Below are 15,212 nucleotides of genomic sequence, written 5' to 3' on the forward strand. Positions count from 1 at the left end.
ACAAGATAAAGCACCTTTTTTATGGAAGTTTTCTGGAAGAAAGTGAAAATCAATTTAAAATGATTTGCATACTTGATGTGTTATATAAAATGCGTACATAGTGTAGGTAGTTTGATTCAGCTAAAGTGTGTACAAATAGTTAAATTTATTCTAAGATATTCCCCATCCAATTACAGCTTTGTAACACCTCATCATAAAGTGATTCACAGATACATGATATTCCGAGAATGTCTCCTCAAACACATACAGATAATTAGCATTTTAATAACTTAGAAACAGTAGTTCAAAGAAAGTCTACAAACTTATCATGGGTGATTTTAACAGTCTTCAACTACTGTATCGAAGAAAGCTGCATTTAAACGCACTTCACATATTGGGATCCTTGAATGACAAAAAAAACTAATTCTGAAACAGCAGCACCAAGTCAGTACCTACCCAGGGAGAGAAGCAAAAGATCTTATGCTGGTTCTTTCTGTTTCTGAGACTATTTGGATTTTACTCTTGCGATGTGAGATGGCACTTCCTGTGGTTGAGTGGCGAGAGATTTCCTGCCACTGGACACCAGAAATTCATTTTGGCAAACAGAGAAAATCTTCAATATCTGAGGAGATCAGATCAGATCTTTTATAATGCAGAGATGTAGTTTTACCAGATTTTGCCCAGCCTGGCTTTAAAGGAAGACTATGTAATGTAGTAATAACGGCACATTGCATTTCCCTTCATTTTCCAAAGATTCTCTCGAGTCAGGTGGTATAAACACGATCATTAGGCGACCTAACTGAGAGTGGGTGGAATCGGTAGACCTTCCAGGGACCACCACAACCTACAACTGGCGGTAGCAATACTTCTAGCGAGCAAATCAGCTAGCATGTTTAGTTCCAGCTGACTGCTATTACATATCACAGTGGCTGAGTACAGCAATGTCTGTGAACGTTCTCACTAATCCAGGTCATAGTTATCCAAGGAAGGTTAAAGTCAAGGGCAAGTGGACTTGGTTGAAAATACTCAAAGACGTTCCATCCCTCATCCAAGAGACTTCTTCAGAACTGAATGTACTTCAGCAGAAATTGACTACTGAAAATGATATTTGTACTCCAGTGGTACTGAGCTGTGCCCGCTTTGATTTATGTGACATTTATATAGACAGACACTCTGAACAAAGATGGTGGAAGTCTATTGCTGGACAGTTATTTCGCATAACTCAACTTTTCATTACTAATAGGAAGACTGCATTATTTCTTCTTTCAAAAGTTACATTGTCTGGCTTTAAAATATTTGGTACAAATTGAATCTGACCCTTGATCCTGTTGGCACCATCACTTTTATAATACATCACTTGAACTCCTGCTAGATCTGTAGAAGCAAAGCCACTCCAGCTAAAGTCCACTTAGAGGGATTTTCTTTGGTCTTCAGGTTGAAGGTCCATACGTAGGTGGGTCCCCTCTGGCGGGTCTTATAGACAGGACACTGGTACACATTCCTGTTCTCCTGCTTGTCCACAGGAATGGCCCTGATGAAGATGACTGGGATGGTCGGGGTGAGCTCTTTCAGGCGGGCATCTACAATCATGCCGGTCTAAAAAGAGAGAGAGGGGGGGGTGATAAGATAGTCAAGCACAGACAGAAACATTTCACAGAGCTGAGGGAAGTTATACATTTGTTTGAGGTGCAGTGGAAACTTTGTCCAGACACTGCACTTGCCATTGAGACGTCTTTTAATAAATGCTCTTTTGTGGGAGAAACAGAATGGATATTTGACTAATCTTCCAGGTTGCTAAATACAATATTGTGCTACCCTTGAAAAGTGGTGAAAGTCAGCAGAGTTTGAGCTGAAGTCAAGCTGCCCTGCCTTAGAATACACATTCTATAAACACACTGAAACAGAGGGGTCTGTCTCATTAATTAATCCTCCTACACTTAGTGCCTGACAAACAGAAGTTTCACCATGCATGCACAGTGACTTTCAGGGATGAATGTAAATCCTGATGACTTTGAAAGCTCAGAGGACAAAACCCTAATTGCATCTGCATTTGCTGTAAAACTTTAAAGCGGTCTTAAATACCAATAACTTTGGTTTGTTTGGGTAAATACAAATGATGGGTATCTTAAAAGCAGGCTATGTAGGCTCAGTGAGATTCATTATGAATTAGTTTAATGACACTGTAAATACAATGTTACTACGGGTACAGATAAATATTTTTTATCACATAATTGCACGACATATTGAGAGAATAAAAAATGTCTTACAAAGCAAAGGAGTATTCATCACCATTAAGTGGTGTCCATCCATTAACACACAAGCTTCCCCTGTGTGATATCTGCATTTCTACAATATCATTCAGCACACAAGGTGTTTATCATAGACAGTATCTAGCTGTCTTTGAAGTCTGAAACCCCTCTGAATAAAATGTGAGGTTAATTAATATAGATGAGAAGGTTTATCATAAATCTTTGACTTTTATTGCTGCACAGAGCCGTGTCCAGATGGAGTGCTGCTTACTCTCCTATTCACTCTGCTGCTCCCAGCCAGCGGCACAGAACTGGCCTTGGGGCTCAGAGGAGGACACGAAGAAAGGAGGAGGTGGAGAGTGGAGGAATTGGTGAGGAGAAGCCGCCCGGTTCTGTCTGTCCGCCTGTCTATTTGCCTGCGTCTCCAACTTTAATGAAGAAAAAAGGAACCACTCCTCTAAAGGGCGATCTAAGTGTTCAAGTGCACACTCTGCACATTCCCTAATTAAGAAGTCTACAGGGATGCTCCTTGGAAGCTGGGCGCATATACAGTAGCTGTATGTATGTAGATAGATAGAGCCCTGGGAAGCTGAGTGATGCACTGTGCTCTGAAAGCTGAACGCAAGCAGGATGCAAAGCAGAAAAATAAGCCACAAAGGGAATGTTGAAGCCCTTCAGGGGGGAACTATCAAAGTTACTTTACTTGACTCAGTTTAAGATTCATTTTGAGTCAAGCTCACCTTATGTTTGCGTGTTAGTCTATCATCCATCATCAGAAGTGGTGTGTAAAGGAATATTTCTGTATAAGGTGCTTGTAAATCAAAATGTGCTGTTTTTGATTTTATATCTCCACTTCCCTGGAGACTAGATGTCAGAATCAGCTATTAGCTTCCTCAGTGACAGTCAGCAGAAGAAAGACATCAATGAATAACTCATGTACCTGTGTGTCCCAGCGTGCACCCTCCATGTACAGCCCGTGTATGTAGGCCCCTTCACGAGGCGGTAAACTGAAGTCCTCACGGTTCTTCTTGGTGACGTCACACTGCAGACACATGCGATCCAGAGGCCACTCGTTCCTGTCATCCAAACATATTAACTGTCACACCAAGGGGTTTTGATTACATTTTAACCCTTGAAATCTTAATGCAAACCAAACCTACCTTCGAGCCATAGCCTGCATGATGGCTGTGAGGAAGGACTGCGGGTTGAAGAAACCAGCCAGCCACACTGCAGAGGGTAAGGTGAAGTCTGTTGACCAGGCTTCCAGCTCCTTGATCCTGGCCAGCAGATCAGTGAACCACAGGGCCAGGCCAGACATGGAAGGGTAAGCCCTCTTGGTCCAGTTGTCAGGCACCATGTCCAGGAAAACAGCATTCTGAAGGTTCTCCATGTCACTGGTCATGGTTAACTCTCCCTGAATGGTGGGGGCCAGAAGGAACACTGAATGTCCAACCAAAATCATCCACTTTGCAGTCAAACATCATTATAAAAGCAATTTTCATGTTTTTTGCTAATATTTTTAATTAAAAAAATGTTACTTTAAGCCCTGATTACACCGGAAAGTGGTACAATGAATTTCATCCTCGCAAAAAAAACAATGCTAGCAGCTGGCAAAGTAGTGACTACTTGTACAGGGCTAGTTGATTAACTGCTGTACCAGGGGTCTGTACTACAAAGCAGGATTTGATGGTAGTGAGTTAACTTAAACTTAAAAAATTTGTGAACTTCCTCATATTGGAGTGGTGATGGGACAGTGGATAAGACACATGCCTTTGGTGTGAGAGACCTGGGTTCGCATCCACTGTGAAACATCAATGTGTCCCCGAGCAAGGCATTAAACCCCTAGTTGCTCCAGAGGCATGCAACCTCTGACATAAATAGCAAATTGTAAGTTGCTTTGGATAAAAGTGTCAGCAAATGACTAAATGTAAATATTATGTTGTGACAGAAATAGTATTGTATGGTTGGTTATATAGGAATGCACAAGGATTAGTATTGTTACTGAATCTTACTTTTTTATTTTTTTTAAGAGAAACAATGTATACTTGGAAGTTGCTAATTACTAACTGGTTGTCTTTTCATGATGCTCCTACCCATTTGCCTTCCAAAAAAGGACCACAATGGAAATAAGCCGTCTGGCTTTATTGTGTTTTTATCCTTCTGATGGTATCTGTAGCTGGGGCATCTCTTGTTGGAGGCGCCACTTTTATATTTACAATCAATAAAGAAGTTCAATCAATCAATCAATCAAGCAAGCTATCAACTGTTGGTTTAACCCTGGTTTACACAGTTACCCTTTTATGTGAATGCCCTTATGGCTGGATAGGGAAAGATAACTAGTGTTGTGTGACTGCTTAACATGATTTAGTATCTTTAGTAAAGCGAGATAATGAAAAGATATCCTAGATATGTTGAACTTGCTTTGCAGTATAGGCCCCTGGCGAACAACTATAATACAAGCCAGCCATGCAAGCTAGGACAAGGCTATGCTAGGACAAGGCTATGCTAGGACAAGGCTATGCTAGGACAAGGCTAAGCTACAAAAGTTTCTTAGGTCTTAGGTGCATATGGATTGAAACAAATTGTGGCAGTGTGGTATACTGGCAGGAGTGGTATACTGTACTCTGTAATGCCTCATGTATGTCAATAGGAAAAAGACATTATCTAGAAAACTAATGTGGTTTGCAGTCCAAAGTCTCTGACTGTTTTTGTGTTGTGCCATGGCTGCTGTCTGAATAAACATGTTACCCTTCTGGGTACTATTTTGCACATGGGAGAGCACAAGACATGTAATTAAAAAAGATCTGTATGCTGCAGCAGAAAAACAACATTAAACTTTATTTCTGCTATAATTTGAGTTTTCCAGTGTTTGCCATACTTTGATGAACAGGCTGCTTGGGGATATTAGAAAAGTCTGTTGTATAATTTGGCTTTTATCCTCTTTCTGATCATCTGGATAATAGATATTTTAATGATATGAGTTTTCTCAGTAATGACCCATGCTGCTTCTTTTGTCCTAGAAGTTCTTCCTTGGTTTGTGAATTTTAATTACAGGATGGAACCAGGAGTTCGACATGTCACTTCTAAAACGCCAGTAAGTGGACCTTTGAGTTGAGTTGAGACCTCCCGTTCAAGAGAGCTTGGATGCAAAGTTACATTTCCCAAGTTTGAACTCTGAAGGACGGTGTTGGCCTCATGTTTGTAGATAAGAAGACGTGTGTGTGCAGTACAAAAGTCTCTGACTCTTTCTGTGTTGTGTCATGGCTGCTGTCTGTATAAACATGTTACCCTTCTGGGTACTAACATTTTGCTCAAAGGAGAGCACAGAACATGTTCTTGAAAGATCCGTATGAAGTAGCAGAAGAAGAACATGCAGTCTAATTTCAGGCAGATGTAAACTTTATTTCTGCTATAATTTGAGCTTTCCAGTGTTTGCTGGACTTTCACGAACCGGCTGCTTGTTGATATTAGAAAAGTCTGTTGTACAACTTGGCTTTTATCCTCTGTCTGATCAGCTGGATAATAGATCATTTAATGGATGACTCTTCCTGCTGAGACACGCTGCCTCTTTTGTACAAAAAAGTTCTTTGTTGGTTTGTTGCTTCCTGTTTGTCTCAGCAGCAAAATATTGGAGGTGTCACCACCCAGCCACATAAGGTGTTGAGCGGTAACAAGCCCTCAGAAACTACTGATGCATATATAAATAGAGTGCATAGGTCAGGGCCATAAATCCGCACGCCATGACAGATAAGGAAACATGCTGTAAGATAGCCAGGGGTAGATTGGTAGTGAAGAGTAATGAGACAGCATCCAAGTGAAAACAGTGGTGTCCTTCACCTACTGATACCGGAGCTGATGTATTGCTGATGTATAGATACCCATATGTGACAGTCACAACAATTCTTTATTAGGGTGATGTGGTTCAGTAGATTTAGCGACATCTGTGCGTCAACCATAAACCTTTCACTTCCGCAGCATTAAAAATAATCCTGATCCATCAGTTCAGCCACAGCAACACACCATGGCACTATGAAGCTGCACCATCTCACCAAGGCTAACATTCTGATAGTTCCTATTTATTCCACTATAAAGACGAAATATGATTCCATTTGCTGGTACAATAGTACATGGCTTTTAAATCACTGAGCCGATTTATTGAGGCTTGTATTGTCGGGAGATCGAAGACTCATAACTTCTGACAAGCTTTTACACCCCCCCACCCTCCTTTTTCGTTTGTTGTTAACACACGCCTCAGTCAGGCTTGATACACAGAACGCAGACGTCTCATTCCTCTCTGCTTTTCTGTAAGCAAAATATCTGAGTCATTCTTAGGACTGGGCTTCTGACAAACAACAGAGGAAAAAGGTTTAGTTATGCAGCGCAGGAATACTAATGCAGCAACCCATCAACAGCAGCTGAGCCAATGTTGTGTGAATTACAGGTGTTTATAGGTATTTAGCTCTTAGCACCATCCCTGTGGTTCTCAGGATGGGATCTGTGGACACCTGAGGGTGATTTAGGTGGTTCCAGGGAGTCCCCAAACTAATGAGAAATAAGCTCCATTTGGACGGGATTAACATTACGGGGGGAGGTGGGGAACAAAGTATTCACTGTGCTCCTCAGAAATTACAGGATGTTGTACTTGATACTCGACATTAGTGTTGCAAATTACCTAAAACCAAGTGTCATGCAGGAAACCTGCAATGTTTGGGGGCCCCAATGATCTAGGACCCAGGTGTCTTTTACACAGGTATCGAGCTGAGATTAGGAGCACACTCTTAAAGGCAGTGCTCCTAATCACGTTTGTTACCTCTATCAAAGACACCCGTCCACAGAAACAAGCAATCAATCACCATGGCCAAGACCAAAGAGCTGTCCAAGGATGTCAGGGACAAGATTGTAGACCTACACAAAGCTGGAATGGGCTACAAGGCCATCGCCAAGCAGCTTGGTGAGAAGGTGACAACAGTTGCTGCGATAATTTGCAAATGGAAGAAACACAAAAGAACTGTCAGTCTCCCTCGGTCTGGGGCTCCATGCAAGATCTCACCTCGTTGAGTTGCAATGATCAGAAGCACAGTGAGGAATCAGCCCAGAATTACACAGGAGGATCTTGTCAATGATCTCAAGGCAGCTGGGACCATAGTCACAAAGACAACAATCGGTAACACACTACGCCATGAAGGACTGAAAACCTGCAGCGCCCGCAAGGTCCCCCTGCTCAAAAAAGCACAGGTACAAGCCCGTCTGAAGTTTGGCAATGAACATCTGAATGATTCAGAGAACAGGGTGAAAGTGTTGCGGTCAGATCAGACCAAAATCGAGCTCTTTTGCATCAACTCAACTCACCGTGTTTGGAGAAGGCGGAATGCTGCCTATGACCCCAAAAACACCATCCCCACCATCAAACATGGAGGTGGAAACATTATGCTTTGGGGGGGGGTTTCTGCTAAGGGGACAGGACGACTTCACCGTAACAAAGTGACGATGACAAAGGGACGAAGGACGGGGCCATGTACCGTCAAATCTTGGGGGAGAACTTTCTTTGCTCAGCCAGGGCATTGAAACTGGGTCGTGGATGGGAAATCCAGCAGGACAATGATCCAAAACACACGGCCAAGGCAACAAAGGAATGGCTCAAGAAGAAGCACATTAAGGTCCTGGAGTGGCCTAGCCAGTCTCCAGACCTTAATCCCATAGACAATCTGTGGAGGGAGCTGAAGGTTCGAGTTGCAAATGTCAGCCTTGAAACATTAATGACTTGAAGAGAAGATCTGCAAAGAGGAGCGGGACAACATCCCTCCTGAGATGTGTGCAAACCTGGTGGCTAACTACAAAAAACGTCTGACCTCTGTGATTGCCAACAATGGTTTTGCCACCAAGTACTAAGTCATGTTTTCCAGAGGGGTCAAATACTTTTTTCACTCATTAAAATGCAAATTAATTTATAACATTTTTGACATGCGTTTTTCGGGATTTTTGAACCTACCATTAAAATTATAGACTCATCTTTTCTTTGTCAGTGGGCAAACGTACAAACTCAGCAGGGGATCAAATAATTTTTCCCTCACTGTAACTATTATGACCATTGTATAATTTTGTGTAAGAATTTGTTAAAAAACATTAAAATAAAATACAACAATGGCTGAAGGTACATATATGTTTTACTACACATTTTTGTCAAGTTAGAGGTCAAATATTAAAGCTACTGTAATCAAATGTTTATCTTAAGAATGGATCTAATTTCTATGTATAATGTGAAAGGAGCTGCCTATAGTGACGAACACATACAGAATTATCACCTGTATCTGCAGTTCACCTCAGCTCTATGGAGCTCATTGTTTTTGGTTTGATAACCCCACTGTACACCACCTGCCAGGCACCAACCAGCAGACAGACCAAGTTAGCTGCTAGCTGGTGTACAGAGTAGAGCATTTAGTTGCTAAGGAGCGAGACTGTTTTTTATGTTGGTGGAGACCAAAATAGAGCCAAAGGCAAAATCATCAGTCAGACAACGTCTTCTAGTATCTTGAACCAAGTCCGGTTGCCCTTGATTTTAACCTTCCTTGGATAACTATGACTTTGATGACTGACAACCTTCACAGACAGGTCAATGTTGCTTATTTGGGAAATGAAGCAGCGCCTGTCCGACCTGCTTGACTCCTTGGACAGTCTGATGCAATCTTGAAGTAACCAATCGTCTCACCTGTCAGTCAGGCTCTTGTTTGTATCCAAATGCACGTACACCAGGCACCAAGTCTGAATAGGACCTCATTCTGTAAAACACTATGTACTTCACATGTTGGATGTACACAGGGCCGTTAATATGTGTCAGAGATATTGCAACCATAAATGGTCCAGAGTCGCCAGCTGCAGGCATGTGTGCGTTTTGACCAACAATACAATGATAACCCTGTAAGGTCACAGCAACATACGTTTTTATAACCTTAACAACATATCCAGTTTTCAAGTGACAGAGGACAGAATGGATCATCTTTCAGCCTGTTACACAGCCGTATGTATTTATCAAGAGCAGTAGTACACTGGTTAATATTTAACGTGCATCAGAGATGCTGTGAATCAAGGAGACTGTGTTTCACTTGTGCAGACTTGTGAGAGATCAACTTGTGTATCAGAGATCTGTGCATGGCGTGCCAAGGATACAGAACGGCCAAAGACTCCTGAGCTGCACACACAGCTGTTGTGTTCACTGTTGCTGGTTGATATGAACATCCGCATGAAGCAAGAGGACTTCAGTGAACACATCCAGTGTGTTTTGGAACTGGAAAACACTGAATACTAAGGTGAACAAACAGCTGACTTTCAGCTTTTTGAGGATCTGATGACATGTCTGGTCAAATACTGGTGGTATTATTATGAAATACTAATATATATAATACATATTGGTATATTTCATATATTGGATCATATATATTTCCCCTGCACTTGAACCAAGGAAAAAAGGAGAGTGAATATTGGACTTAACGTCAATCAGTGTCAGTGTTGTGTTTACAGCTTGTTCCACTGCCCCCAAATGGCCATAAATAAAATTTGATTTACTACACCTTTAAATACTACAAAAGGTTTTGTATTACTCAACTGAGACTATTCTGTTATCATAAAATCAAAAGCCTCGGTTAATAGAGAAAGTAATTATTATGGTTTTTCTATGGAAGAGCAAACAAAAACTCACACTGAGGTTAAAGAACCTCAACATGATTGTGACTGAGTGTTTTCATGCTCATAATGAGAAAGCAAAAATGATGATTAATGAACTAACTGGCTGTCACAGCTGATGATTGGTTACATAAACTTGTTGTTGTTATGTTCAGCAATGAAATGCCAGGGGTGGAAGAAGTACTCAGATCCTTCACTTAAGTAAATGTACTAATACAACAAGAATACTCCATTTAGTAAAAATCTAGTAAAAAGACAACTTAAGTAAAAGTAAATAAGTATTATCAGCTAAATTTACTATTATTTATTAATGACATTATTACTTATGCATTTTGTTTGTTGTATCTGGTGGAGGTGGAGTAAGATTTAACTACCTTATATAGAGTAGAGCTAGGTGGTTTATTCCAGTGGTTACCAAAAGTGGTTACCATTTCTCTAATCTTGCTTTTTTTTGTTTGAAAAGTTGGGAGAATTGAATCAATATTTGGCCTTGGGCAACATACTGAACCCCGAATTGCTGTTCCGCCAGTGTATGAATGTGTGTGAATGTTAGTTTCTGTTTGAGCACTAAGGCTCAGTGAATAAATGTTAGTTTCTGTTTGAGCACTTAGGCTCAGTGAATGAATGTGTGTGAATGGTGGATGTGTAAAAGTGTTCAAAAAGACTAAATAGGCGCTATACAAACACAGAGCATTTACATTTAAATATGTAGTGTCAAATAATGTAGTGGTACAATAATCCGCTCTGAATTATAGTTGGGGATGGGGATCGATACCCAGTTCTAAAAGGACCCAGTTCCAAAATTTCTTAAAACCCGAAAATCAATGAGGTCCGAGCTCATTGATACTGCTATCAAGACTAGCGGGTCCTATTATGTAACGTTATGTCTCGAGTGTCAAATCTGGTTTAAGTTGAAACACGATGGATAAAGCTGATGTTTTTTATTGATGGCACCGAAACGCGCCCGGGACTGCTCTGCTGCTCTCTGTCGGCTCCTACACACACACACACACACACACACACACACACACAGCGGCCAGCAGAGATTCACCGCGAAGAGTTATGAAGAAGTTAAGTTAGCTCCAAACTACTGGAGTTGCTGACAGCTACACTCGTTACTGTAAGTACGTGCAACAAAACCTTCACGACTAAAAAGACAATACTTTATCAATACTCCTGTCTGTAAGGTAAACACGTAGAAAGGGTTAATTTAAACATCTCTGTCCTCAGTATCTCATTCTGTATGTTTTATACAAGCACAGCTAACGCTAGCTTGGCTATTAGCCAAATGTTAAAAACAAGCTAAATAGAAAGCTGTCTGTCTGGAGCACAGACTGGTCTGTAGACTTAAATATTGGCACATTGTTGTAAACTCCGCTGCTGGCTGAGACAAACCAGCCGCTCCTCCTTCGACCAGGTAACGTTACCTGCAGGCAGTGAATAACAGCAGAGAGGAGGAGGAAGAGGAGGAACTGATACAGACTGAGTTTTTATTCTTTCTAAACGTCACTCAGGATTGTGGTGTCAGGTATGGAGTTTATATATTGTGACTTTGCTGTTGTAATCATTAATGTTGCTGCTCTAGAAACAACAGTGAGCTGTATTTAAAAAAAAAAAAAAAAAGTCTAATCCTTTAATATATTTTTTAAAAAACAGGCAGTTAATATGCATACAATATGTGTTTATTTATCACAAGTCATTTGTCATGTCAATTTTTAACAATGTTATTGCACATTGAATATTTTCCTCATACCGTGCAGGCCTACCTCATTGAGTCTGGCCTTATCAAATAATCAAATCACCAAATAATAGTAAAGTATCGATAGTGGTATCGATAAAGAATCGGATCATTAAGCAGTCTCAATAAGGGTATCAATATCAATAAAAATTAACCATTCCCATCCCTAATTATAGTGGAGAAGAAGTATCAAGTGCCATAAAATGGACTGAAAAAGTGTGCTTAGTTGCAGTCCGCCAGTGTAAAATGTACAGCATACAATTTGACAAAACTGAACAATAATTCATGTATATTTTTAGTCTGCACAGACTAGTTACAGATACAGCATGTAGCACAGAAGGAATTTGTGACTGATGATCACAATTGTCACCCTTATTATTCTGTGGCCTTTGACCCTCTCTGCTAGCATTACAGTCTCCTTACCTTGAGTCCCAGACTGAGCTCGCGGAGTGAGCGTCTGATCTCCTCGGTGAGGAGGTTCATGCGCTCACACTCCTGCAGCGCCACCACCTGGTAGGGAGTCCTCTCCTCCGCCTTCCCAAGCAGCTCGGCCATGTTGAACTCCTCCGGGAGCTTCTCCATGATCTCCTCCAGCGCTGCACGCACCTGATGGTGTGTGAAGGAATGGAGAAGTGTAAAAAATATTGTTTGATCCATCTGTTATAATTAAAGATACTCAGGACAAGAAGCACAAACGGGGAGAGAGTACTTGTTGAAATAAAAGACTAAGACATTGGGGTTCTCTGTGTCAGATAAACTCAGTATTGCTAATGCTGACAGCCTGAGAAACTGTTACAGTTTGAAACAGACAGTTACATAAATATTCATGAAGATATATTTTGCAAGGCAGCTCTTTGTTTTCAATAACAGTCTAACCCCTCCAGAAAATCAATGCTCACATCATATTTTTGTGGGTAAGTGATGAAAGCTAATGCCTGTGTCAACATTTTCCCAAGGCAACCAGCATTAGCGATCAATCAACGGATTAGGTGCCGAACAAAGGATATGAGGTCATCATATCTATGGATTTTTCAGTGTAAATATCTGATCTTGGTTTGGCAGCTACTGAGCACGCTGAATACAAAGTGAGCCTCGTTGGTAAGCTTTGTGTGGAGCTATCATCTCTTAGACAGGAGTGTCCAGGCTTCCGAGCCAGAAAGGTCACGCAACCAAATACATTGAGGAACGGGAACACACACACACACACACACACAGACAACATAAAACATGCATTTTCTAAGATGGTTGATTCTAGGGGGGCATTTAACAAAGTAACATTAAAAGATAAATTAGGCTTACTTCAGCAAATTAGGCTTATATTCAGGATTAGGGAATTTTCATAGGGGCCTTTCAGTTCAAGTCTGACCTAAGTTACCATGGAAATGTTTCCTTCCAGGGTAACTTGGTTTAGTGGCTTTTATGAAAAGGCTGTCTTGAATAAACATAAATAACTGATCCAGGATTAAGCTGTTTCATTAATCTAATCCGGATCTTATGGCTCTGTTCCTTGCTGGGAGCTGGCTCTTTCAGCTTTCAAACGGCTCTTCATTTAGTACCACTTCTGCTGGTCACTGCCTCAGTCTTAGTTGTTACAATAAATAAATAAATACACTGCTCAAAAAAATAAAGGGAACACTAAAATAACACATCCTAGATCTGAATGAATGAAATAATCTCATTAAATACTCCTTTCTTTACATAGTTGAATGTGCTGACAACAAAATTACACAAATATTATCAATGGAAATTTTTTAACCCATGGAGGTCTGGATTTGGAGTCACACTCAAAATCAAAGTGGAAAACCACACTACAGGCCGATCCAACTTTGATGTAATGTCCTTAAAACAAGTCAAAATGAGACTCAGTAGTGTGTGTGGCCTCCACGTGCCTGTATGACCTCCCTACAACGCCTGGGCATGCTCCTGATGAGGTGGCGGATGGTCTCCTGAGGGATCCCCTCACACCTGGACTAAAGCATCCGCCAACTCCTGGACAGTCTGTGGTGCAACGTGGCGTTGGTGGATGGAGCGAGACATGATGTCCCAGATGTGTTCAATTGGATTCAGGTCTGGGGAACGGGCGGGCCGGTCCATAGCATCAATGCCTTCCTCTTCCAGGAACTGCTGACACACTCCAGCCACATGAGGTCTAGCATTGTGTTGCATTAGGAGGAACCCAGGATCAACCGCACCAGCATATGGTCTCACAAGGGGTCTGAGGATCTCATCTCGGTACCTAATGGCAGTCAGGCTACCTCTGGCGAGCACATGGAGGGCTGTGCGGCCCCCCCAAAGAAATGTCACCCCACACCATTACTGACCCACCGCCAAACCGGTCATGCTGGAGGATGTTGCAGGCAGCAGAACGTTCTCCACAGCGTCTCCAGACTCTGTCACGTCTGTCACATGTGCTCAGTGTGAACCTGCTTTCATCTGTGAAGAGCACAGGGCGCCAGTGGTGAATTTGCCAATCTGGGTGTTCTCTGGCAAATGCCAAACGTCCTGCACGGTGTTGGGCTGTAAGCACAACCCCCACCTGTGGACGTCGGGCCCTCATATCACCCTCATGGAGTCTGTTTCTGACCGTTTGAGCAGACACATGCACATTTGTGGCCTGCTGGAGGTCATTTTGCAGGGCTCTGGCAGTGCTCCTCCCGCTCCTCCTTGCACAAAGGCGGAGGTAGCGGTCCTGCTGCTGGGTTGTTGCCCTCCTACGGCCTCCTCCACGTCTCCTGATGTACTGGCCTGTCTCCTGGTAGCGCCTCCGTGCTCTGGACACTACGCTGACAGACACAGCAAACCTTCTTGCCGCAGCTCGCATTGATGTGCCATCCTGGATGAGCTGCACTACCTGAGCCACTTGTGTGGGTTGTAGACTCCGTCTCATGCTACCACTAGAGTGAAAGCACCGCCAGCATTCAAAGGTGACCAAAACATCAGCCAGGAAGCATAGGAACTGAGAAGTGGTCTGTGGTCACCACCTGCAGAACCACTCCTTTATTGGGGTGTCTTGCTAATTACCTATAATTTCCACCTGTTGTCTATTCCATTTGCACACCAGCATGTGAAATTGATTGTCAGTCAGTGTTGCTTCCTAAGTGGACAGTTTGATTTCAGTGTGATTGACTTGGAGTAACATTGTGTTGTTTAAGTGTTCCCTTTATTTTTTAGAGCAGAGCAGAATTCTTCATCTGTAATACATTGAAATCGTCTCTCAGAGAGGAGTTGGCGGCCATCGTTGACACATCACTATTCTCCACGGCAAGAGCTCGGTCCCCCCACGCCTTGAATCATATTCGCAAAGATGCCCCTCCAAAGCTTCGTGGCCCAGGGCACAGTGCCCCAGGCTTCAGAGACAGCTGCAACATCTAACAGTGGGACGAGAGGCTAGTACACCTCAAAGGTTATTCCCTACTGTTTGTCGTCATTCCTCTTTGCCACTCGTCAATATGAGCACCATGACATTGAACATAATGATCCCAAAACTCCGTGTGGAGCCGGGACGTGTTCACACGCATGTTTTGTACCATACGCAGTTGTTGACAAAGGAAGGGGAGGGGGGCATGTTC

The 15,212-nt window shown here is 42.2% G+C and overlaps 1 protein-coding gene across 1 annotated transcript in view; it reads right to left on the reverse strand.

Annotated features, from left to right (window-relative positions):
- Nucleotides 1–15,212, reverse strand: part of LOC119916354 (dynein heavy chain 9, axonemal-like) — a 147,153-nt gene continuing 131,941 nt past the window's right edge. Inside the window, exons 75-78 of the mRNA XM_038736340.1 lie at nt 12,067–12,249; nt 3,389–3,642; nt 3,169–3,304; nt 1–1,575 (exon numbers count right to left, since the gene is read on the reverse strand). Coding sequence (XP_038592268.1) covers nt 1,348–1,575; nt 3,169–3,304; nt 3,389–3,642; nt 12,067–12,249 — 801 coding nt within the window. The 3' untranslated portion in view covers nt 1–1,347. The remainder of the gene's footprint in view (nt 1,576–3,168; nt 3,305–3,388; nt 3,643–12,066; nt 12,250–15,212) is intronic.

Source organism: Micropterus salmoides, unplaced genomic scaffold (genome assembly GCF_014851395.1).
Source record: "Micropterus salmoides isolate LMB-PRFRI ecotype aquatic unplaced genomic scaffold, ASM1485139v1 Ms_hic_scaffold_21, whole genome shotgun sequence".
NCBI lineage: Eukaryota > Metazoa > Chordata > Actinopteri > Centrarchiformes > Centrarchidae > Micropterus > Micropterus salmoides.